Source organism: Phocoena sinus, chromosome 2 (genome assembly GCF_008692025.1).
Source record: "Phocoena sinus isolate mPhoSin1 chromosome 2, mPhoSin1.pri, whole genome shotgun sequence".
NCBI lineage: Eukaryota > Metazoa > Chordata > Mammalia > Artiodactyla > Phocoenidae > Phocoena > Phocoena sinus.
Genome location: NC_045764.1, coordinates 173,223,567 through 173,247,854, shown reverse-complemented (window position 1 = coordinate 173,247,854; position 24,288 = coordinate 173,223,567). Strand labels below are relative to the sequence as shown.

The following is a 24,288-nucleotide window of genomic DNA, read 5'->3' as shown; positions in this document are numbered from 1 at the left end:
AGTCTTGGGCAAGTCACCTTTCCAAGCCTCGGCTTCTTTGTAAAATAGGGTAACAGTGCCCACCTTGCAGCGCTGCTGTGAGGTTTTGGAACGAGGAGTGGCAAGCTGCACAGTGCCTTTCATGTAGCAGCACGTAAAAGGTGGTAGCTATTATCCCACGGCCACGCCCAGATGATGAAATGCTCTGTTTTGGACACCGGGATGCAATCTCGTATCTTGAATACAATGTGAGAAAAATTAAATGCAGGATTTCAGTTATGAGCAAAGGTGCCTGAGGCAGAATCAGGTCCAGTGAGTGTCCCCACTGCATCATCCGGCACACACACGGAGGGGTTGAGGAAGACCCCAGACAGTTCTCATCCCCCAAACGGTTGCTTTCCTCCTCGTGCCCAGGCAAAGTGAGAGGGGGGAGGAGAGCGCAGAAGGAGCTCAGGTCTGGGAGTCGGGGGCCAGGGTGTGAATTCCAGTGTGTCCTCGACTGGCAGTGCGACCGCAGGCAAGGCCCTCTGGGACCCATTTCCCTAACCCATAAAGGAAAGACTTCAGTCAATAAATGCTCTAAGGCTGGCTCTTCATGCTCTGAAATCTATGATCCTAATTCATGTGAGAAGAGTGTTCAGGAGAGAAACACCCGAGTTTCTGTGGGACTTTTCACACTGCGTAAGTTCCTTTAGACCCACCAATCCACCAGAAGTGAAGGAGAGGAGCCACTGAAGTGGACAGGCCTCGTCAGAGGGACAGATGCAGTCACACGCGCAGTGTTCATGGCCCCCAGTTTCCGGTTACCGTGCGTATTATTTAGTATAAGGTCCCCATAAAGTACCTCAAGTTAACATCCCTGAAAAATGACTCCAGGGCTTCCCTGGTGGCGCAGTGGTTGAGGGTCCGCCTGCCGATGCAGGGGACGCGGGTTCGTGCCCCGGTCCGGGAAGATCCCACATGCCGCGGAGCGGCTGGGCCCGTGAGCCGTGGCCGCTGAGCCTGCGCGTCTGGAGCCTGTGCTCCGCAACGGGAGAGGCCACGACAGTGAGAGGCCCGCGTACCGCAAAAAAAAAAAAAAAAAGACTCCAGAGTGTGGGAACATGGGACGTCCCCAGCGGTCCAGTGGTTAAGACTTCGCCTTCCAGTGCAGGGGGTGCGGATTCGATCCCTGGTCAGGGAGCTGAGATCCCACCTGCCTCGTGGCCAAAGAAAACCCAAAAACATAAAACAGAAGCAATATTGTAACAAATTCAATAAAGACTTTTAAAATGGTCCACATCAAAAAAATCTTTAAAAATCTCTAACAAAGGTATTCAGAATCTCAGGTCTAAAGCATTCACAAGTATACCTGAAATAAAAAGGTTTCATCTTTCTAGACGGGAGGATTGGAATGCTCAGACTTCCATGACATACCATCTGTGGCAATGTATTTCCAAAACTACAGCAGATGTAAATATAGAAATTCCAGTACAAGTGGTCAAATGTACTAATGCTTACTATTACGATACTGTCATAACCTAAAGATGAAGAAATCCCTTTAACTTACATCACATTAATAACTCAGTGTGCAATATTTGATAAGTAAAGCTTTCCATTAGGTTTCACAATAAATTTTTTTTTTTTTTTTTTTTTGCGGTACGCGGGCCTCTCACCGATGCAGCCCCTCCCGCTGCGGAGCACAGGCTCCGGACGCGCAGGCCCAGCGGCCATGGCCCACGGGCCCATCCGCTCCGCGGCATGTGGGATCCTCCCGGACCGGGGCACGAACCCGCGTCGCCTGCATCGGCAGGCGGACTCTCAACCACTGCGCCACCAGGGAAGCCCCACAATAAATTTAATTATGCAAAGCATGACCACGTATGTGATTATGTGTAGAAATTCAAAGTTCAACTTTAACACACCTGACCATTATGAACCCAGAATTCCTAATTATCTACTTTGAAATTGAAAAGATGTCTATATTTGGAATTGGAGAAGGCAACTTGCTTTTGCTAAATTGTCAGACAAAGTAGATAATTACTTATGTGCTGGGGAAGGTTCCCGTCACTAATACCTAGCAATATTACAGATACGTTTATCCTTGGATCCAGCAATCCCACTTCCAGGAACCTATCCTAAAGATATACTGGCAAATAAAAAAGAAACAAAATTGAGATATTTGTAGTGAGGTGGACGGACCTAGAGTCTGTCATACATAATGAAGTAAGTCAGAAAGAGAAAAACAAATACCGTATGCTAACACATATATACAGAATCTAAGAAAAAAAAAAAGGTCATGAAGAACCTAGGGAATAAAGACACAAACCTACTAGAGAATGGACTTGAGGATATGGGGAGGGGGAAGGGTAAGCTGTGACAAAGTGAGAGAGTGGCATGGACATGTAAACACTACCAAACGCAAAATAGATAGCTAGTGGGAAGCAGCCGCATGGCACAGGGAGATCAGCCCAGTGGTTTGTGATCACCTAGAGGGGTGGGATAGGGAGGGTGGGAGGGAGGGAGACGCAAGAGGGAAGAGATAAGGGAACATATGTATATGTATAACTGATTCACTTTGTTATAAAGCAGAAACTAACACACCATTGTAAAGCAATTATACTCCAATAAAGATGTTAAAAAACCAAAGGAAAGAAACCCATTTTAAATATACAAAAGTCAATTGTTTGTCCACATACTAGCAAAGAACAGTTAAAAACAATCTTTCTCAGTCTCTGAAAAACTGAATATATCTACCAAGCCTTTTCTATAAATCACTAACGAACACCTATTTAAACTGGGGAAGGTAATTAAAGAGGAAAATGGAAGAAACTATAGCATGTTCTGTCTAAAAGAAAGCACAAGTTATTTTCTGTAATTAGCCAATTTGTAAGGAGAAAGCACAGTTGACGAGAGAGAGGGAAAAATTGCTAGTTTGGTTAACCAGGATAAAGAACTAAGTTAAATATTCATTAATTTCATTCACTGCAAAGAACTTAAAAGTTTTTCATTTGTTAGTTGCAACTAGCTAATAAAATTTGTGAAAGGACTATGATACAATATTTTATACAATTATATGCTGAATATGATTTGTTGTATTTGGGACACTTTGCAAATCAAATTAAACCTTGGAAAGAAACTCATTTCAAGTCATATATTTATTCATTCCTTAAATATTTGGTTTGATTTGAATAATGGTAATTTAAATAATACTGCTAAGAGGCATACGCACGGCCAAGCAACACAGATGGCAGAAGGAAAGTATGTTCAGCCAGGCCCTAGGGTCCAGTCCCAGATTTTCCATAACCAGCTGTGTAACCTGGGGCAAATTATTCCATCTCCTAGAGGCTGCTTTCTCATCTGCAAAATGGGCACAATAATACCTACCTCAAAGGGTTGTGGAGAGGCAAAATGAGCTAATACATACGAAATATCTATTGCAAAGGCCTGTACCCACCCAATTAATAAATGGTAGCTACAAGAATTATTATGACTATCAGGGTTAAGTGTTAATGTAGCAGAGGCTACTTAAAGACAACCTGCAGGGCTTCCCTGGTGGCACAGTGGTTGAGAGTCCGCCTGCCGATGCAGGGGACACAGGTTCGTGCCCCGGCCCGGGAAGATGCCACATGCTGCGGAGCGGCTGGGCCCGTGAGCCATGGCCGCTGAGGCTGCGCGTCTGGAGCCTGTGCTCCGCAATGGGAGAGGCCACAACAGTGAGAGGCCCGCGCACGGCAAAAAAAAAAAAAACCCAGAAAAACAAAACAAACAAACAAAAAAAGACAACCTGCAGTCAGCTTTCAACACCAGCTTCAGAGACTAAATTCTGAGAACAGATTTTGATGTCCTGGAACAACAGGACTGCCTTGCTTGTCAGCATCTCCAGCTGAAGGTTTCTGCTTATATTTATTCACTCTCCGATCTGTTAATTAATGGGGTTATTAATATAAAGAACAGAAAGGTTTGCAAAAGGTGCGTTCAAGTTTTTTAAAAGGCAAGCTGCCAAAGACAGTCTGAACTCCCAAGCAAAATCTAAAATGAGAAACAGGAACTCTTGCTGGTTAATGCATAGCGAAGCAGACCATCCCCACATACATGGGACAATGAGTATATTTTAACCTACACTGTACACTGAAATCCTGTAACAGTCCCCTAGCACTGAAATGGAAATTAGCTGTGCATGTCTACAATGGATCTATTATGAATTTAACCCCACACCATGATTCCTTCTCTTCTTTTTTTGAAAAAATTTATTTATTTTTGGCTGCACTGGGTCTTCATTGCTGCTGCACGCAGGCTTTCTCTAGCTGTGGCGAGCAGGGGCTGCTCTTTGCTGCGGTGCGCGGGCTTCTCATTGCAGGAGCTTCTCTTGTTGCGGAGCACGGGCTCTTCAGTAGTTGTGGCACGTGGGCTCAGTAGTTGTGGCTTGTGGGCTCTAGAGCGCAGGCTCAGTAGTTGTGGCGCACGGGCTTCGTTGCTCCGCGGCCTGTGGGATCTTCCCAGACCAGGGATCGAACCCGTGTCCCCTGCATTGGCAGGCGCATTCTTAACCCCTGCGCCACCAGGGAAGCCCCTCCTTGTCTTCTCGAGAACACACATGAGCACGCTCCAGCCTCCAGACATTTGCTCTGAGCTCTGCTATTGACCTTGGTGCAGTGAAGATCAGCTTCAGTGCTAAGAAAGGAGTCATTTTTAAAACACAAATTCCTTCTGCTTATTAAAGAATGCACACCAAAGAACATTTAGAAATGAAGGAAAAGAAAAAAAAATCCTCATCCTCCCACTCAGGAAAAAAGAAAGAGAACTCTTGGTATACTTCTCTCCATTCTTCTTTGCATAGATTTTGTCTATTTAGTTGAAAAATACAACATATCCGGTTTTATATCCTGATTCTGCCTTTTAATATAATACACAAGCATCTTTCCTGTTGTTACCAGGAACACAAACATTTTTAAAGATTACATGGCTTTCCATCCTACGAGGATCCACAGTTTTCTGGCCACGCCCCTACTACTTGCCTTTGCTCAACTGTTTCCCACACAATTTTTCTCCAATATACGTAATTCTGCAAGGAACTCCCTTGTTCATCACACATTTTTCTGTATTTACACTCAGAATAGCAAAAAAAAAAACGGTGTCTGTTCACTGCATTCTGTGCCCCCAGTCCAACCACAATACTGAAAAAACTTTAATATCGGCAAGAATTTTAAGAATACAGGCCTCCAGAAACGATTTGATTCTCTTCTCTCCACTGTATGGTAGCCCAAGCTCAGTATAAGTAGAACACCCCGAATCTTCCTATCTGAAAGTAAATCCCACCCGAACAAAGCAAACTTTGCAGGCTGAGGTTCTCTACAGTCGAGATGCGTGACAAGGCAACAAGTCCTTCGTATGTCTTTCTTTTTTAAATAACAGAAGCAAAGGAAAAGGAGAATAGCAATCCTCAAACCCAAGGCAGTATCACTGGGTTAAAAAGAGACGGAAAATTAGCACAAAGAGCCAATCCCGGGCACAGAAAAGGGTCACCAAGAAAAGGTAGCATCTGAGACATAACTCTGTCTCTATAAACTGTGTGTCCACAGGCCTCGCATTTTACAGGGTTGGCCACAGTCTCTCCTCTGTTTCAGGAGGCCTCGAGCTTGATCTGTTAGTGAATTATCTTCATGACACTGCATATCCCACTGGTGTACTAGTTAAGTCATATGAAGAATGATAATAAAGTAAGTGAAAGTTTAGATGTCAGAACACCTTTCTTCAAATAAGTGAAGTACCGTCGTGGAAAGGATAAGAGTTATTATCCGTGGTCTCCCAGGCAATTACTAAGGCCAGTGAGCGGACACTGCAGTCTAACGGTTCAGGATGGCTGCAGAGGGGATGTTGTGCTCACCATGCATCCCACACGGATGCTCACTGCCTTCCGAGGCAGCCTGTTTCTCTGTGGCACAGCCGTCCCTGTCACTGGGCAAACGGCACAAAGATGTGCACCAGAAGCTCGAAACACTGAGCCCTAAGCTTCTGACAATTAACCTTGGGGGAAAAAATCATTTGATATTTAAAAATTAGAATGCCACGTGTCCGGGCTACTTCAAGCCTGTATTAGGATGGCAATCCCAAAGGATGGCAAATGATAATAATAATGCGGCCTTCTAAGAACCAAAGGAGGTTTGTCTCAAAGCTGTCTTGTCTAAATATCCCCTAACTAAGCCACGGCTATGGAGTGCCAGCTGTCCAGATAGGGGTGTACATACCATGCCAACGTGGCACTCTCTGAAAGAGAAGCAGCGACCCAGGGCTTCTTACGGAATCACTCCCCCTTCTCCCCTCTGCTCCCACCACCCTCTAACTGCATATGAAGTAGGGGGGCCCACAGCCCACTGAATTCAGGGCACGCCGCTCACCAGCTCTCTTACAATCTTTTTTCTGTTTCTTGGTGTGACTTTGGCTCTCGTGCTCTGGTTTATTTTCACTTTTGAAAATAATGTTATAAAGAAACATCAGATCTAACTATGAAAAAAAGTTAAAAGTTTCCAAAATTCAAACTTTACCCTCAATCAAGAAAATAAAACTCCTGGGCAGTCCCCTTGTATTATTTTTCCCCCTCCTTTTTCTAAAAATAGAAGTTTTAGAAGCCTGGAGTTGTATATAAAGCAGCGACTTCAAATGTACCCTTTAGGATAGGTAGTCATCAGATTTATTTTTGGAAAGCCGAGTAGGTCAAGAATACCTAGAATAACCTGGTTTCTATTTAAAACACCCTAATTGCTTTGTAACTTAGGAGAAAAAGATTATTTAAAAAGATTATTCGAAATGTAGACATCGCCCAGTGTGTATATCTCACATGGAGCTAGTGATAGTTATCCTGAAGGACAAGGAAATAGATTTCTTTCCATAAACGTATGAAAATGGATCCAAGACCAGAGAAAAAACTAACATATGCAACATCAAGACAGTACCTTCTCCTGACTCCAAGGAAAAGATGGTAACTGTGAAATAATTTGTTAAATCCAAACAAAATAAGAAAGTTAATTTTAAGGGGACATTTACATGCCGCAGACTCAAAATGTTTTAACTAAAGGAATTTTACAGCCAAGATGAATTCTGTTTCCTAGAGTTAGCCATGAGGAAAAGCCGTTCTGGCAAAAGATGAGCAATGCATATTGGTTGAAAGCAGACGTCAGGGCACTAACTAGGAGAGAAGCTTTTACGAGGCGTTTTATTTCCAAAATTGTAAGAAGAGGGTCACTACAACGTTATTTAAAGCACAAATATTGCTTTTTGTTTTGTTTCCAGGCACCACTGGGAACTGAAATGGTGATCTAAATGTGCCAGAAATCCACTATTTATAGGTACAGAATTCTGTTGTAGGCTATGATCTTCTGGACAAAAGAAAAAGGGCTTTAAAATAAACAGGAGGCTTTGCCCCAAATGAGCTTACTCGCTACAAGGCGGAGGGAAAGTTGGCGATGAGCTTCAGGGTTCTGAGCAAATGAGGGACGGGCCTGCCCGCCTCTGGGTCCCAGTCCTCAACTCAGAGCTTCACATGTGGCATGTGATCAAGTAAGTGTTTGCTGTGTTGAACTGGACAACAGTGTAAACTGAGGACAGGCTTCCCTGGTGGTACAGTGGTTAAGAATCCGCCTGCCAACGCAGGGGACACAGGTTCGAGCCCTGGTCTGGGAAGATCTCACATGCCGCGGAGCGACTAAGCCTGTGCGCCACAACTACTCAGCCTGTGCTCTAGAACCTGCGAGCCACAACTACTGAGCCCGTGCCACAACTACTGAAGCCCACACGCCTACAGCCCACGCTCCACAACAAGAGAAGCCACCGCAATGAGAAGCCCGCGTACCGCAATGAAGACCCAACGCAGCCAAAGGACTAAATAAATAAAATAAAAATCTTTAAACTGAGGACAGAGAAAGAGATGAGAGTTGCCAAAAGTTTCTAGGTGAAACAGCCTCCACAGGGGCCGAAAGAATTGTGTTTGCTTTGGCTTTCGGTTTTGTTTTGCAAGCTCTCTCTATCCCAGAGAGTCTGGATAAATGACAGTTCTCTGGTCCACTGTGGGCATTCCTTCCTTGACTCAACCAGCATTTACGGGTCACCTACAACTGTGCACCGCTGGGCTACAATTCACCAATGTCCGGCCAAAAAATACTGTCACACTTTGTGTGATGATTTCAACAATCCTAAGGCTGCTTCACTGTTTTTCTAAGCTTGGGTTCTCTGTCAATATTAAGAGAGCAACATATTTGCTGGAGCAAGCATCTGCAATGAGCTACCATATGATCCATCAATTCCACTCCTGGGCATATATCCAGAGAAAACCTTAATTCGAAAAGATACGTGCACCCCTATGTTCACTGCCGCACTATTTACAATAGCCAAGACGTGCAAGCAACCTCAGTGTCCATGGACAGAGGAGTGGATAAAGAAGATGTGGTATATATATAAATGGAATACTACTCAGTCATAAAAAAGGAATGAAATAATGCTATTTTCAGCAATATGGATGGACCTAGAGATTATCATACCAAGTGAAGTAAGCCAAACAAGGATGAATATCATATGATATCACTGCTATGTGTAATCTAAAAAAAAAATGATACAAACGAACTTATTCACAAAATAGAAATAGACCCACAGACATAGAAAACAAACTTATGGTTACCTAAGGGGAAAGGAGGGGGAGGGATAAATTAGGAGGTTGGAATTAACATAGACTCACTACTGTATATAAAATAGATAACCAACAAGGACCTACTGTATAGCACAGGGAACTATATTCAATATTTTATAACAACCTATAAGGGGAAAGAATCTGAAAGAAATAGATATATAGGTATGTACAACTGAATCACTTTGCTGTACACCTGAAACTAACACAACACTAAATCAACTATACTTCAATCAAATTAACAAATAAGGATACTCAGAATGAAAGAAAAAAAACCCCATGTGCCACCAGCGCCATTCCCGTGAGTCTCGAATGCCCACCTTTGGTAGGTCCTTTCCTGTTGAGCACGGCCTGCTGCTCCTCGGTGATGTTCAGCCGCCGGACCACATCGGCCAGAGCCGACTTGAGCAGCTGGATGTCGTCTTCCTGCATCTGGACTTTCTGCTCCAGGGAGGCGATGCGGTCCGTCACCTCCATGCTACTGGCGGCAGAAGCGCTGTCATCTAGACCGAGGGAAAGGGGCAAGTGAGTCTCAGCTGCTCCCCAGAGAAACCAGACTAAGAAACACACACCAACACGTTGCTATTACGTAACACAACAACATTTAAAAGCTGGAGACCACTGCTTGTAGGCAGATCTCACGTGACATCTTTTTTTTAAAAAAATTATTTATTTATTTATATTTTGGCCGCATTGGGTCTTCATTGCCGTGCGCAGGCTCTCTCTAGTTGTGGTGAGAGGGCTGCTCTTCATTGCTGTGTGCAGGCTTCTCATTGTGGTGGCTTCTCTTGTTTTGTAACATGGGCTCTAGGCGCGCAGGCTTCAGTGGTCGTGGCACGCGGGCTCGGTAGTTGTGGCTCGCGGGCTCTAGAGTGCAGGCTCAGTAGTTGTGGCGCACGGGCTTAGTTGCTCCAGGGCATGTGGGATCTTCCTGGATCAGGGCTCGAACCTGTGTCCCCTGCATTGGCGGGTGGATTCGTAACCACTGTGCCACTAGGGAAGTCCCCGTGTGAAATCTTTTAAAATTACGAAGAACTGCACTGCTTCATTCTGCTACCATCTTTTCATTCTCTAGGTTTGTGCTTTTCATGTTTTTTTTAAACTGTGGTTTTAATCGTCATGATATGTTTGTAGATTCGGGCCATTTTCTTTTCCGTGATATCAGAGAACCTCAGAACTAGAGTGGATATTAGAACACAGGTACTACAACTTCCCACATGGCAGAAACTGACTGCATGGTCTTCTAGCTTTTGTTCCAGCGATGCTGACAGGTTGTGCAGATAATCACAGGGCCATACTATCTTCCAGTCAAGACTCTTAAGGGCAAAGCAATAGGAGTGGTCAAATCTGTTTGGTAAGTACACCCTTACAGCTAGAGTGATCATAGTTTCTTATCTAGAGGCACTAACTCCCAGGTCCTTACCAAGGTCTACCAGGGCCCGTCATGATCTTCCTTACCTCTCCAACCTCATTTTACATCCTTCTGCCCCTCTCTTCCCATGCTCCAGCCACACTGCCCTTTCTCTCCTACTTTAGGGATTTGCTATCTGCTGTTGCCTTTGCCGGAAGCATTTCTCAACCAGATTCTTTTCATGATCAAGTTCTGTTCTTTCGGTCTCAACTCAAATGGAAGTTTTTCAGAGAACCTTGCTAATAACCTTCCTTTAAGTTGTTCCTTTCAGTTGTTGTTCCTTTAAGTTGTTCCTTTCAGTCATGTCTACCTTCTTTCTTTCTTTCATAGCATCACTATGACCTAGAATCATCTTGCTTGTTTGCTTCCTGTCTATGTCTCCCAATTAACATGTATTGGGAGTCTCTTCTGCTTCCGGGTATGAGAAACCCCTATTGGGCAGCACCCGCTGCAGAAGGTTAACTGTTAAGCCTGGAAATTATACAAATAACAGCAGAAGTACTGGAGCGTGGACACAAGCATATAGACTCTGGTGGGAGTTTGCACTCACTTGGTAGAAGGGAGATGGGGAACTATACAAGTAAACTCCCTTTTTCACGGCTTTGAGCCCAGGGCTAAATGTTGTATACAATGGGGGTGAGGACACACTCAGAAAACCCTGTTGCCTTTTTGTCCTTAAAAAATAAAAAAGTGAAGTCTGAAAACCATGAACACTAAAAAGAGTGGGGAAATCCCAGAAGGAAAAAAAAAAACTAGAGAGGGGATCCCCAAACTCTACCTCTTTATATCTCTGACTGACCTGTGAATCACACATGCATGGAATAGACTCAAAGCAGAGCTTGCAGTTCAAGCCCAATTAAAGTACCCACTGAAACAAACAATACTTGTCAGAGAAAAAATACTAGAATACAGAATCTCCATAACTTAACATTCATAATGTCCAGGATATAATCCAAAATTAGTAACATACTAAGAATCAAGAAATGGAACACATTCTCAAGAGAAAAGAAAATAAATCGAGTCCAACTCCAAAAGGAACAAAACATTGGAACTAACAGATAAGGAATTTAAAATGGCTATCAAGACTATCCTCTATATGTAAAAATCAGTATTTTTTTCAATGAATGAAAATTTCAGAGAGAAGTGAGAAGTATCGGCAGAAAGATAGAAATGAAAAATGAACTTAATGGAAATTCAAGAACTGAAAAATATAATTTATGACAAAAAATTCACTAAATGGAATTAACAGACATGACAGATGAAAAACCAAGGATATCTGAAGACAGATCAATCAGAAGTATCCAAGGTGAAGAACACAGAGGGAAAAAATTAACAGAGCCCTGGGGACTTGTTAAGACAATCTCAAACAGTCCAACATACATTTAATTGGAATATAAAAAGAGAAAGAGCAGGACAGAAAAAAATATCTGAAAAATAATGGCCCCAACATCCCAAGTTCAATAAAGGAAAGAAATGTAAAATTACAAAATGCTAAGCAAAAAGCAAGCAAAATAAACACAAAAAGACCACCTCAAGGTCTATCATAATCATACTGTTGAAAACCAAAGATAAAGTAGGTATCTTGAAAGCAGCAAGAGAAAAGCAACATATATAACTATACAGGGAACAATAATCTGATTAATAGCTGGTTGTCATAAACCATGGAGACTAGAAGAGAGTGAAGCCACATCTTTAAAGTACTGGATGAAAAAAAATTCAATCCAGAATTCTATATCCTGCAAAAATATCCTCCAAGAATGAAGGCAAATTAAGTCATTTTCAGATAAATGAAAACTGAAAGAATTTATTGCCAGTAGATCTGCATTACAAGAAGTTAAAGGAAGTTCTTCAGAGTAAAGGGAAATCACATAAAATGGAAACTCAGACCCTCAGAAAAGAATGAAGAACACTGGAAATGATAAATATTTGAAGGAGCTCAAGACTTTTTTTCTTTTTGCATTTTCCTTTTTCTTCTTCCTTTGAGAATTTCAGGGGGGGAAAAAAAGCAAGACTCAACTATATGCTGACCACAAGACACACACTTTATATTTTTTATTTATTTATTTTTTTGCAGTACACAGGCCTCTCACTGTTGTGGCCTCTCCCATTGCGGAGCACAGGCTCCGGATGCGCAGGCTCAGCGGCCATGGCTCATGGGCCCAGCCGCTCTGCGGCATGTGGGATCTTCCCGGACCGGGGCACGAACCCGTGTCCCCCGCATCGGCAGGCGGACTCCCAACCACTGCGCCACCAGGGAAGCCCAAGACACACACTTTAAATGCAAAGACACAGATAGACTGAAAGTAAATGAATGGAGAAAAAGATATAGCATGCAAATAGTAAGCATAAGAAGGCTGGAGTAGCAATATTAATATCAGATAAAATAGATGTCAAATAAAATGTATTACCAGCTATAAAGAAGGACATTTCATAATGAAAAAGTATTAACTTATCAGAAAGGCAATGAAAATATGCCCAATAACAGAGCTTTAAAATACATGAAACTCCATTTGCAGCAACATAGATGGACCTAGAGTTTATCATACTAAGTGAAGTAAGTCAGATAAGTATCATATATCACTTACATGTGGAATCTAAAAATAGTGATACAAATGAACTTATTTACAAAACAAACAGACTCACAGACTTTGAAAATAAACTTATGGTTACAAAGGGGAAGTGGGGGGGGGGGGATAAATCAGGAGATTGGGATTAACATATACACACTACTATGCATAATGAATAAACAGATAATCAGCAAGGACCTACTGTATAGCACAGGGAACTCTACTCAATATTCTATAATAACTGACTATTAAAAGAAACTGAAAAAAGAATGGATATATGTGTATGTATAAATGAATCACTTTGCTGTATACCTGAAACTAACACAACATTGTAAATCAACTGTACTCCAATATAAAATTTAAAAATTGAATTAAAAAAATTAGTAAGTAAAATACATGAAACAAAAATTGACAGAATTAAAGTGAGAAACAGACAATTCCACAGTTATTCCTCAAGATTTTAACACCCCTTTCTCAGCAACTGACGGAACAACTAATTTAAAAAATCAGTAAAGACAGACGATCTGAATAACATTATAAACCACTTTGACTAAATTGATATGTATAAGAAACTACAGCCAATGTTAGCACTGTACATGGTACATTTACCAAGACACGTCATATTCTGGGCCATGAAACAGACCTGAATAAACCTAAAGATTGAAAGAGTATGTTCTCTGACCACAGTGACAATAAATTAGAAATCAAAAACAATAAGAGAACAAGGAAACACCCCCAAATTTTGGAAATTAAACAACACACTTCTATATAATCATTAGGTAAAAGAAGACATCACAGGAGAAAATAGAAAAATTTTAAGTTGAATGATAATGAAAATATAACATATCAAAATGTATGGGTTGCAGGTAAAGCAGGTCTTTGAGGAAAATTAATAGCTTTAAATCTCTATTAGAAAAGGAGAGCATTCTCAAATCAATGATTCTCAGCTATCACATTAAGTAACTAGAAAAAGAAGAGCAAATTAAACCCAAATCAAGCAAATGAAAGGGAAAGAGTAAAGAGCAGAAATCAATGGAATAAAACATGAACAAGCAATGAAGAAAATCAATGAACTCAAAGGCTGGTCCTCTAAAACATCAATAAAGTGTAAGCTCCATGAAAGCAGGGATCTTTTTTGCTGGTTCACTGCTCTCTGTTTCAATATGTAACACAGAGTAAGAACTCAATAAATATTTGGTAAATGAATGAATAAATGTGTAAATGGGTATCTTTTATGAAGCATACATCAAATTAGTTTCTGGGCATGTAAAGATGACTGATTCACAGCCCTTCAGAAGCTCTCTCTGTGGTGGAAAAGACAAATGTCCCCAAATTCCTAAAACAATGTGATAAGTTATATAATTGAGAAATACACAGAGTGATAACTGAACACAGAGAAGAAATATTAATGGTATTTGGAAAAACAGAAGTAGGGGGTTGGCCATGAAAGATAAAAACATTTACAAGGTGGAAAAGCAAGAAGAATCCTTTGTCCTTTTGGACCCACCTCCTAGAGAAATGGAAATAAAAACAAAAATAAACAAATGGGACCTAATGAAATGCTTTTGCACAGCAAAGGAAACCATAAACAAGACGAAAAGACAACCCTCAGAATGGGAGGAAATATTTGCAAACGCAGCAACTGACAAAGGATTAATCTCCAAAATATTCAAGCAGCTCATGCAGCTCAATATCAAAAATACAAACAACCCAAACCAAAAATGGGTAGAAGACCTAAATAGACATTTCTCCAAAGAAGATACACAGATTGCCCACAAACACATGAAAGGATGCTCAACATCACTAATCATTAGAGAAATGCAAATCAAAACTACAAAGAGGTATCACCTCACACTAGTCAGAATGGTCATCATCAAAAATCTACAAACAATAAATGCTGGAGAGGGTGTGGAGAAAAGGGAACCCTCTTGCACTGTTGGTGGGAATGTAAACTGATACAGCCACTATGCAGAACAGTATGGAGGTTCCTTCAAAAACTAAAAATAGAACTACCATACGACCCAGCAATCCCACTACTGGGCATATACCCTGAGAAAACCATAATTCAAAAAGAGTCATGTACCACAATGTTCACTGCAGCACTATTTACAATAGCCAGGACATGGAAGCAACCTAAGTGTCCACAGACAGATGAATGGATAAAGAAGACGTTGGCACATATATACAATGGAATATTACTCAGCCATTAAAAGAAATGAAATTGAGTTATTTGTAGTGAGGTGGATGGACCTAGAGTCTGTCATACAGAGTGAAGTAAGTCAGAAAGAGAAAAACAAATACCGTAATGCTAACACATGTATGTGGATTCTAAAAAAAAAAAAAAATTGGTTCTGATGAACCTAGGGGCAGGACAGGAATAAAGATGCAGACGTAGCATAGAGGATGGACTTGAGGACACGGGGAGGGGGAAGGGTAAGCTGGGACGAAGTGAGAGAGCGGCATGGACATATATACACTACCAAATGTAAAACAGATAGCTAGTGGGAAGCAGCTGCATAGCACAGGGAGATCAGCTCGGGGCTTTGTGACCACCTAGAGGGGTGGGATAGGGAGGGTGGGAGGGAGACACAAGAGGGAGGGGATATGGGGATATATGTATACATAGAGCTGATTCACTTCATTATACAGCAGAAACTAAGACAACACTGTAAAGCAACTATACTCCAATAAAGATGTTAAAATAAATTAATTAATTAATTAAAGAGCAAGATGGAAGCACATGTACTAACATGGATAAATTTCTAAGACATCTTGTTGAGAAAAAGAATCATGTTTCAAAAAGACAAAATAATATATGTATTCTACAATATTCATTTATATGTACGCAAATGTATAGAAAACGTTCTAGAAGGATATGCACAAATTGTCATCTCTGAAGAATGCAGCAAGTATGGGATTATAGGTGGTGGTCAAAGAGAAATTTAGACTTGCCTGTAATATTACAATGTTTTAGGAAGATTTTATATATGTGTGTGTGTGTACTACTCGTGCAGTTTGAAATGAATTTTAAACGAAGTGTAAGATCCACAAATAGCAATATGGACAATATCGTAAATAAATTGCCAAGTGAAAACAAAAAAGCCAAACAAAACAAAACAAACAACCAAAAAAAGAAGAATCCTTTGCATTCCAGGCAAAGGAAACAATTTAAACAAAACATGGGAACATGAAAGCATAAGGAATATTCAGATAATCATGGCCTTTGAAATTGAAATCTACCATCTTGTAACTTCTACTTACTGGATATAATTCTGTCTTGCCCTGAAATTCGAGCTCTGCCAACTTTCTAAGTAATATAATTGTTTCATACATAGAAATGTTTTTTTAAGTCAATGTCGAGTCAAGTGTCAATGGCACTTCTGAGGGAGAATAACGTATTAAATATCTGATAACCCAGAGAACTTATTAAGCAGTCACACATATCTAAAATTGTTACCCTTTTATGAAGAGACATTATATAGCTCTTTAAAAAAATGTATCGGGCTTCCCTGGTGGCGCAGTGGTTGAGAGTCCGGCCTGCCGATGCAGGGGACGCAGGTTCGTTGCCCCAGTCTGGGAAGATCCCACATGCCGCGGAGCGGCTGGGCCCATGAGCCATGGCTGCTGAGGCCACGCATACAGAGCCTGTGCTCCGCAACGGGAGAGGCCACAACAGTGAGAGGCCTGCGTATCACACACACACACAAAAAGTATCAAGACATATTTCTTTAAAGAAATCAAACTGTGAGGTAAGAACTTACAAACAATCCTCTTCTCGCACTCCACCCCTTCCTAAAACTGCGTACTCCATCCTTTACACTAATAATACAGAATTCACACTTTTTCAGCTAGGAACCTGGGGGTAACCTTTTTCTCTGTCTCTTCCTGTGGATTGAGACGCATAAAGAACTTTAAAAACCCAACAATGAGAAAGAACATAACCTGATTAAAAAGAGAGAAAAGAAAAAATAGGTAAAAGTCTCAAGCAGACACTTCGCCAAAGAGGATATACAGAAGACAGACACGTGAAAAGATGTCACTGTCACTAGCCATTAGGGAAATGCAAATTAAAACCGCAATGAGATATTGCTGCATACCTATCAGAACGGTTTAAAACACAAAATATTAACAAAACAAAATGCAATGAGGATAGGGAGCAATGAAACTCTCCTACGTTGCTGGTGGGCACATAAAATGGTATGGTCACTCTGGAAAATACTTTTGCAGTTTCTTATAAACACACAATGCCATGCGATCTAGCAACCCTAAGCACTTACTCTTAGTCTAGAGAAATGCACATTCGCATTCATACAAAGCCTGTACATCAGTGTTTACAGTGGCTCAGTTCATACTTGGTAAAAACTGGAAGCTACTCAAATGTGTACACACTGTGGTATATGCAACATAGTGGAATACCACTCAGCAATAAAAAGGAACAAACTACTGGTACATGCCAACGATTTGGACGATGTCAAGGGCATTATGCTGAATGAAAACAGCCAGTCTCAGAAGGTTACACATTGCATGATTCCATTTATCTGATATTCTCTAGAAGACAAAACCATAGTGAAGGAGTACAGATCGGTGGTTGCCAAGGGTTAGGGTAGGGAGAGAGCACAGGGGAGTTTTGCGGGGGTGATGGAAATGTTGTCCTGATGGTGGTGGTAGTTACATCCATCTTATACTGTGTTAAAATACATAGAATTTCTCTCCAAAAAAAGAAGTTTTCTTGAATGATAACATAAATAAAACAGCTTTCTGAGAGTTCAAGTGAGATAAAGTCTTAAACTCTTCTTGAAGTGAGATAAAGGCTTGTCAATGAGAGGTTATTATATTTGCTTGTTGAAGTTGGTTGCTTTTTTTTTTTTTTTTTTTTTTTCTTTGTGGTACGCGGGCCTCTCACTGCTGTGGCCTCGCCCGTTGTGGAACACAGGCTCCGGACGCGCAGGCTCATCGGCCATGGCTCACGGGCCCAGCCGTCTCCGCGGCACGTGGGATCTTCCCGGACCGGGGCACGAACACCCGTGTCCCCTGCAACGGCAGGCAGACTCTCAACCACTGCGCCACCAGGGAAGCCTGAAGTTGGTTGCTTTTATACCATGAGATCTAGCAAAGAAATATTTCAATGAAAACTGAATACTGGTTGCTCAGAGACCATCCTTTAAGTTCTAGATAACTTCTTGTGAATGGACAGTAGTTCTGTTAAATTTCTCCATTTGTCCTTTGACCTGGATGGGAAAGCGGGAAAGTCCCACTTCATAATGTCAAGCTGATTGGAAGGGAGAAGTGGGGAGGATAAGATAGTATTTTATATCTGTCTTCCCTCTGGGAGCAACTACAGAGCTGACGAAAACCTTCAGTCACTGCAAACCTGGGCCGTTGCAGACCTAACTGGGAAGGTCTCCGGCCTCAGGAAGCAGGCGGTGGGGGGGATGGGGGACGGTTCTAGAGCTAAGTTAGTGTGGGAGAGTACTTGCAGGACCAGCATGTACTTCAGTCATTAAAGCATGAACTCTGACGTCAAGCTTCCTGCGTTCAAACTGCAGCCCTACTACCTACTAGCTACGCGACATAGGGCAAATTATGAATCACGACGTGCCTCAGTTTCTCCATTTGGGGAGCAACAGCAGTTATCTACCTCAGAGGGTTGTCGTAATAGTAAATGAGTTAATATAGAGAGAGCACTTGGGATCTGTTTTTGCATATAGTAAATGTTCTCAAAATGTAAGCTGTAAGCTATTGTCATTATTATTACTGATACAGATGACCAAAGCAAATTCAAGTTTAACATTTTTTCCGTCAAGACTTCTATGTGCTGTCTGAACATTGTGACGCAAAAGAGCACTGAAAATTAATTAGAAATTAGCGTTTTGTTAATGAAATTCTTTTCTAGGTCATAAAAGGATCTGGCATATAGAGTCGTGTATCTACTCTGATCTTTTTTGGGTTGTCTGGCCTAGACAGCTGCTTTGAAGAGGGTGCTACACCACCGATGGGACCTGAGCACCCGGACAGTGGTGGCCAGCAGTCCTGGAGGTCAATAAGTTGGCCTCTGTCATTCCAACGTTGCATTTTCTAATCACTATCATATAAACTACAAGTAAGACAAGGCAGGCCTGCTCCACGTTATCAAAATTATGATGTGAAACAGCACTCCCTGTGCCCTCAGTCTGCACTATAGATGGCTTTAATAAACGCATAAATCAGACTCTATTTTTTAATTAGATTGCCAAGTTTGCCTAGGAAAAAGTCTAATTTTAATATTTTACCCAAAATAACCCTTTCAAAACCCCCAAACCAAAACCCTAACCACCTGAATATCTGCCTTCAAATACAAGCGATTAAAAACCGAAATGTTGATCTGCTTAAGAGACCCTCCATTGTGAGACGGCTGAAGTTCCCCCCAGGCCATTAGACCAGTGCTCATCAAATCCTGCAGCACCGCCGCTATAAACCTGTCGGGAACTGACTTCTGCTCCTGCAGGTAACTGACTCTGGAGAACAGACTGGAGGCTTCTTGGCAGCAGTGGGAGCTGCCTGAGGCTCTCAGCCTTCTCGTGCACAGAAAAGGCCAGTGTTGTTCAAATGACTTTACATTCCGATTCAGCTGGGGCCAAACTGATTAGCATAATGAACAACAAAACCCAAAGCTTGGTTTAACCAATGCCGAACCGTTTCCGAGCTCTGTACATTGCACAGAAGTCTGGAGCACAGAATGGGAGAGTTTATCTGAATTCATCAAAGAAAACCTCACTAGATTGGGAATCCAGCCCAAGCAAAACCTTCACAGGTTATTTATTTTAAAGTAATTTTCAGTTCAGTGCCTCTAAAATTTATCTATGGCGGTCATTAAAACTGTTAACATGAGAGCGGCTTTAACCTTTTTCAAAGTTTTCTCATTCTTTCAAGCACCACTGCACTTTGTGATGTTAGGGAAGGTCTGAAAAAGGATATTAGTCTATATTTTCACTTGTTGAGTTTTGAGCTAGAACCACTGGCTGGGGCTGGGGTACCTTCTCATTTACTCAGGAAGGCACGGGGATCTATTTACACACGGCAGGTAGGGTGTCCCTTTATCTCGGTATTGGGTAACCACCTCTCAGATGGTGATCATGCTATGGGCAAGGGGGTAGACAGGATTTAATCTGAGATAGAACCAGACCCACAGTGGTGCGAGGACCTTAATGTAGATGTCTCAGCTGGCCAACTTCTCTAGAAGATGCTCTACCAGCAGCAGACCTTCCTGGGGCTACAATTTCCAACCTCCCAGCATTTTGTCAACGTCCAAATGTGGTTCAGTAAACTGGCTCTTGGAAAGGCTAGTAATCAGTGTTACCTGCACTGGATGGTCTGGGTCCTGGGGCTTTAGACAGGACACTGACCTGGGATTCAAACCGGGCAGCGTTCAATTCCTGAGTCTGGCACTTATGAGCTATGTAACCTTGACAAACGACTCGACCACTCCAGGAATAATACCATAACCTGTCTTCTGAAGTTCTTGTGAGGATAAACGTTAATGTATATGAAACATCTAATAGGTTTCATATAGGTGGCAAATAGGTGCTCAACACAAATGGTAGTTTAGTATTTCCATAGCTGACTGTTGTTAATATTGTTTATCATAGACCATCAGTAAAATCAACATTAACAATAGTTACTGAACAAATTCTGCGAGTATGTGCAGTGCTTGCCCCACGAGACAGGTCAAGGCTAGACTAAAAGGTACCATTCCTGGTCTGCAGCACCTCAGGTCAAGTTGAGGAAACGTGACATCAAGCTTAAGGTGAAGAATAGTTTCATAAAAGCCCTCTCCCATGACAGCGCCTGATTAGTGGCCAAAGGATGGACCGAGCATTACACCAGCGGCTCCATCCTGACTTGCCTCTTGTGAGAACCTAGCCAAATGCCGGCTTCTTTCTGAGTTTCAAGTGATGTCATGGACCCAGGTAGGTCCTACATCACCCCTCATTCCACAGGTAAAAATGACCTTGAGCTCTGCCTTTTCCCTAGATTTCGTGTAGCTATTTGTGGTGATGACTTTCAAGTTTAATTAACCGTTTTACAGTAAAAAGCGGCACAAAAAGATCTTCAGGTAACTTGTCTGTTTTACTCTATTTAAAAGGCAAGGAAAGAATACTTTTTTCCTCCCATTCATATGATCATCTCATTACCTGGAGATAAAAACGGGCTCTTGCCTCTAAATCTTCTGGTGATATGAAGGTACTGCTATTATCTGAGTAATAATCTTCCAGGGAGCTCAAAGGGGGGCCCTATTCATTTTAAAAGGTTAACTTAGGAATCTGTCCCTCCCTTTATGCTGAGATGGTCTCTCTTTTCCCTAACTATTTAAAACAATAAGGATAGCGCCAAAACAATAATAGCTACCCTTATTCCCCAAACCACTATGCGTCAGACCCTATGTCTTGCAGTGTATTATCTCCAACCCATACAGCTTCCTCCATCTGGGTGCTTCCCCATTTCAGAGATGAGGTTGAAGAACTTAGGCTTCTCATCACCTAATCTGAAGTCATGCAGTGAAAAGTGGCAAGCCAAGGGCTAGCCTTTACACTGTTTCCCGTGGTCCATCCAAATGACAAGCTTAATTCCAGTGGGACTTGTGTAAGTAAAATATACATACAACTTTTACATCATTTTACCTTTCCAAAATATTAGACAAATGCTATTTAGAAATCTTATTATAAGGTTCTAGTATTTTAGGAACCAATCACATAAGCAATAAGGACTAACAACCTTTCACTCAATAACCTGTAGGTAGACATCTATGTAAAAGCTGGCTTTCCATATTATACACTGTTGGCAGAAAAGTTATATTTTGTTGTCATAGTCTGAACCACTATAGTATCCACTAGCAAAAGAAAAATGGAAACAGGTAGCGTAGAGAAACAACATATCCTCTGTCATTTTAAGGTCTGGATCTCAGCCCTACTGTCAGATCTGCAGCCCTGTACACCACGCCTGGCTGAAGGGCTCCAGCTTTATTTCACTTCTGAGACTGGCTTCTTCTTTGATCATCTGGGTCGGTCAGGAACTCTGAGTCTTGCACAGCCCTGGGCTGGACCCGTCACTTGAGCTCTCGCTTTGAGACTCACCACTTCATAGATAATTACAAGAACTGACCCGATCCATCAGTAAACCCGTCTCAAATGACGCTGAGCAATGTTCGTACACTCGACTGTGAGAGAATTCTACAACAGCCCTTAACTGCTATAGAAGTGCTGGCATTGCACACTGATTAAAGGAACTTCAGCAGAGCCTCTTCAGTCTGGAAGGAAATGTATCAAGATATTTTATGAGTCTTGGGTTGTAAAACAGTGGTGCTGGAGACCAGAAAAAAACGCATGAGAATCACCCTAAGAAGCAATACGTGACTCCGCCGCGTTTAGGTGACACAGAGTTTAAAGCTAACAACTTTCCATTCAGTTCAATGCAACGTTACCACGCGTCTTCTGGACCAGACCGGCAATCAACACTGCGACCTTCCGTCTGGCAGAGGAGAGACTGGCCAACAAGTAACTCTCCAGGAAATACAGGGACACAGACAAGAGGGCAATTAAACTGTCTCCACCCCGCCCCCATCACAAGCTGGCTGGAAATGTAATATGAGGACTAGTCAAACCTAGAACAAAACACAGGTGAAGGAGGAAGAACAGGATTTCAGGTGAGCTACTGGGTTTCAATGAATGCATAACGGATGAGGCAAAAGAGGAAGAGTACGAACCATCATAGAAAGAACAGCCTTGAAATTCTCTAGTTGCCTATTTAGGAGATGCGCTAATTACTTTATCTTGAAACATGCTCTAATTTCATTTTGCCTAAACCATAGTTACCAAGCCCGCAAAGACTTCCCATGGAGCCCTGAGATTCTCTGAAATCCTTATAATGCTTATTTAACAACTAACACTTTAATATGTAATACTTGAATTATTTTTTTTTTTTTGCGGTACGCGGGCCTCTCACTGTTGCGGCCTCTCCCGTTGAGGAGCTCAAGCTCCGGACGCACAGGCTCAGCGGCCATGGCTCACGGGCCCAGCCGCTCCGCGGCATGTGGGATCTTCCCGGACCGGGGCACGAACCCGTGTGCCCTGCATCGGCAGGTGGACTCTCAGCCACTGCGCCACCAGGGAAGCCCTGAATATTTACTTTTAACACTATACACACATACACACACACACACACGCAGACACACACGTGCATGCACAAACACCCCCTACCTTTGCAGATGTAATTCTGTTTCTTGTTTCTGTTAGATACTAAAAGACCTAGGAACTGTAAAGTCGTTAATACCTTTCCCCCACCCACTTTACAGTTTTAAAGCAAACAAGAGATGCTGCAATGAGCAGAAGAGAAACTCCCAACAGTGTGTCAAGTGATCTGCCCTAAAACTGGCCTTTGCTCTGAAGCTCAGAAGCCCAGGAGCGCTGAGGCAGCAGTGGCACATCCAGTCTCTGGGACAGCTGGGATGAGAGGGAGGGGAAGGGGTAGAGGGGAAGGGAGAGGGGAGTGAGGGGAGGAGAGGGAGAAGAAAAAAACTGAAGCTTTGTAATAAAGCTCCTAGCAAGTCATGCAGGATCACCAAATCCTTACCATAAAAGGAAAGATTAAAGTTACGGAGGTGGGGAAGGGGAGTGCAGACAGAATGCCAAGCCTCAGGGTGGAACTTGATAAAGATCTAAAACCATAGTCCAAATTTTTATTTTACGTGGAGACTATGCAACATCTCGCTCGTTACATTTGTTGTACACTTCTCCATAAGACGGCCTCGGTTCTTAAACTGACCTAATAAAAAGGATCTAAAAGGTAGCTTTAACAAATTTTTATTTGATACAATGGTTTTAAAACCTTTCAGCAAAAGGAATAAAGAAAAGCTATTCTTATCTTCATTTTCTTTTATTAATTTCCATGAGTACAAAAATATTTCTATTTTAAAGTACTGTACGAGGGAGTTCCCTGGTGGCCTAGTGGTTAGGATTCAGGACTTTCACTGCTGTTGGCCCGGGTTCAATCCCTGGTCAGGGAACTAAGATCCCACACACTGCATGGCATGGCCAAAAAAATAAAAAATAAACAAAAGTTAAAAAATAGAGTACTCTATACAGTTACATTACCCTTAACACTGACTGTCTTCTAGACCGAATCGTTTTGATTAGTTTTAGATAATATTCCCTCATGTGAGAGCCTGTGCTTTAATAGTTGAGATGAAGGTCAGAAAAGCACAGTTGAAATGGTCTGAAATCCCACCACTGGGGCTAAAGCCAGACCACTGGTCTTCAAGTTCTAAAACATACTGAAACTAGTGGTCCATCTTCAGGATAATATGGTAGATATGACTGGTTCATAGAAGACGTTACAAGTGAAAATACCTAGGTCCTCGTTGTAGCACTTATCTTTAGGTTCCCTTTCAAAAAGTGGAGCTATAACATTCTAAGGTTAGAATCTAAAGGGAGGTTTGAAATCTAACCTCTTCCACCCACATTCTTTTTTGTGATTATTGTTCTCGCTGTAAAGCTTTTTCTTTGCCCTTTCTTATTGACACTGTGGAACTACTTTTTTTTTTTCAAGTGCCATTAACTTCTGCTTCCAGCCAAGATGGAGCAACAGGACTGGATTTGCCATCCTACCTAGAACAGCTAAAAAGAACAGACAGAATATATTAC

General features: G+C 41.9%; 1 protein-coding gene across 7 annotated transcripts in view; it reads right to left on the bottom strand.

Annotated features, from left to right (window-relative positions):
• EML1 (EMAP like 1) overlaps positions 1 to 24,288 on the bottom strand; it is a 150,753-nt gene that overhangs the window by 83,742 nt on the left and 42,723 nt on the right. For 5 of the 7 annotated variants that reach the window (XR_004348664.1, XM_032624243.1, XM_032624245.1 and 2 more), the window contains exon 2: positions 8,956 to 9,138. The exons of the other annotated variants lie outside the window; for them this stretch is intronic. Coding sequence is in view for 4 of the 5 variants with exons in the window: in XM_032624243.1 (XP_032480134.1) it covers positions 8,956 to 9,138 (183 nt within the window). In the remaining variant the exon portion in view is untranslated. The remainder of the gene's footprint in view (positions 1 to 8,955; positions 9,139 to 24,288) is intronic. 7 annotated transcript variants of the gene reach the window in all.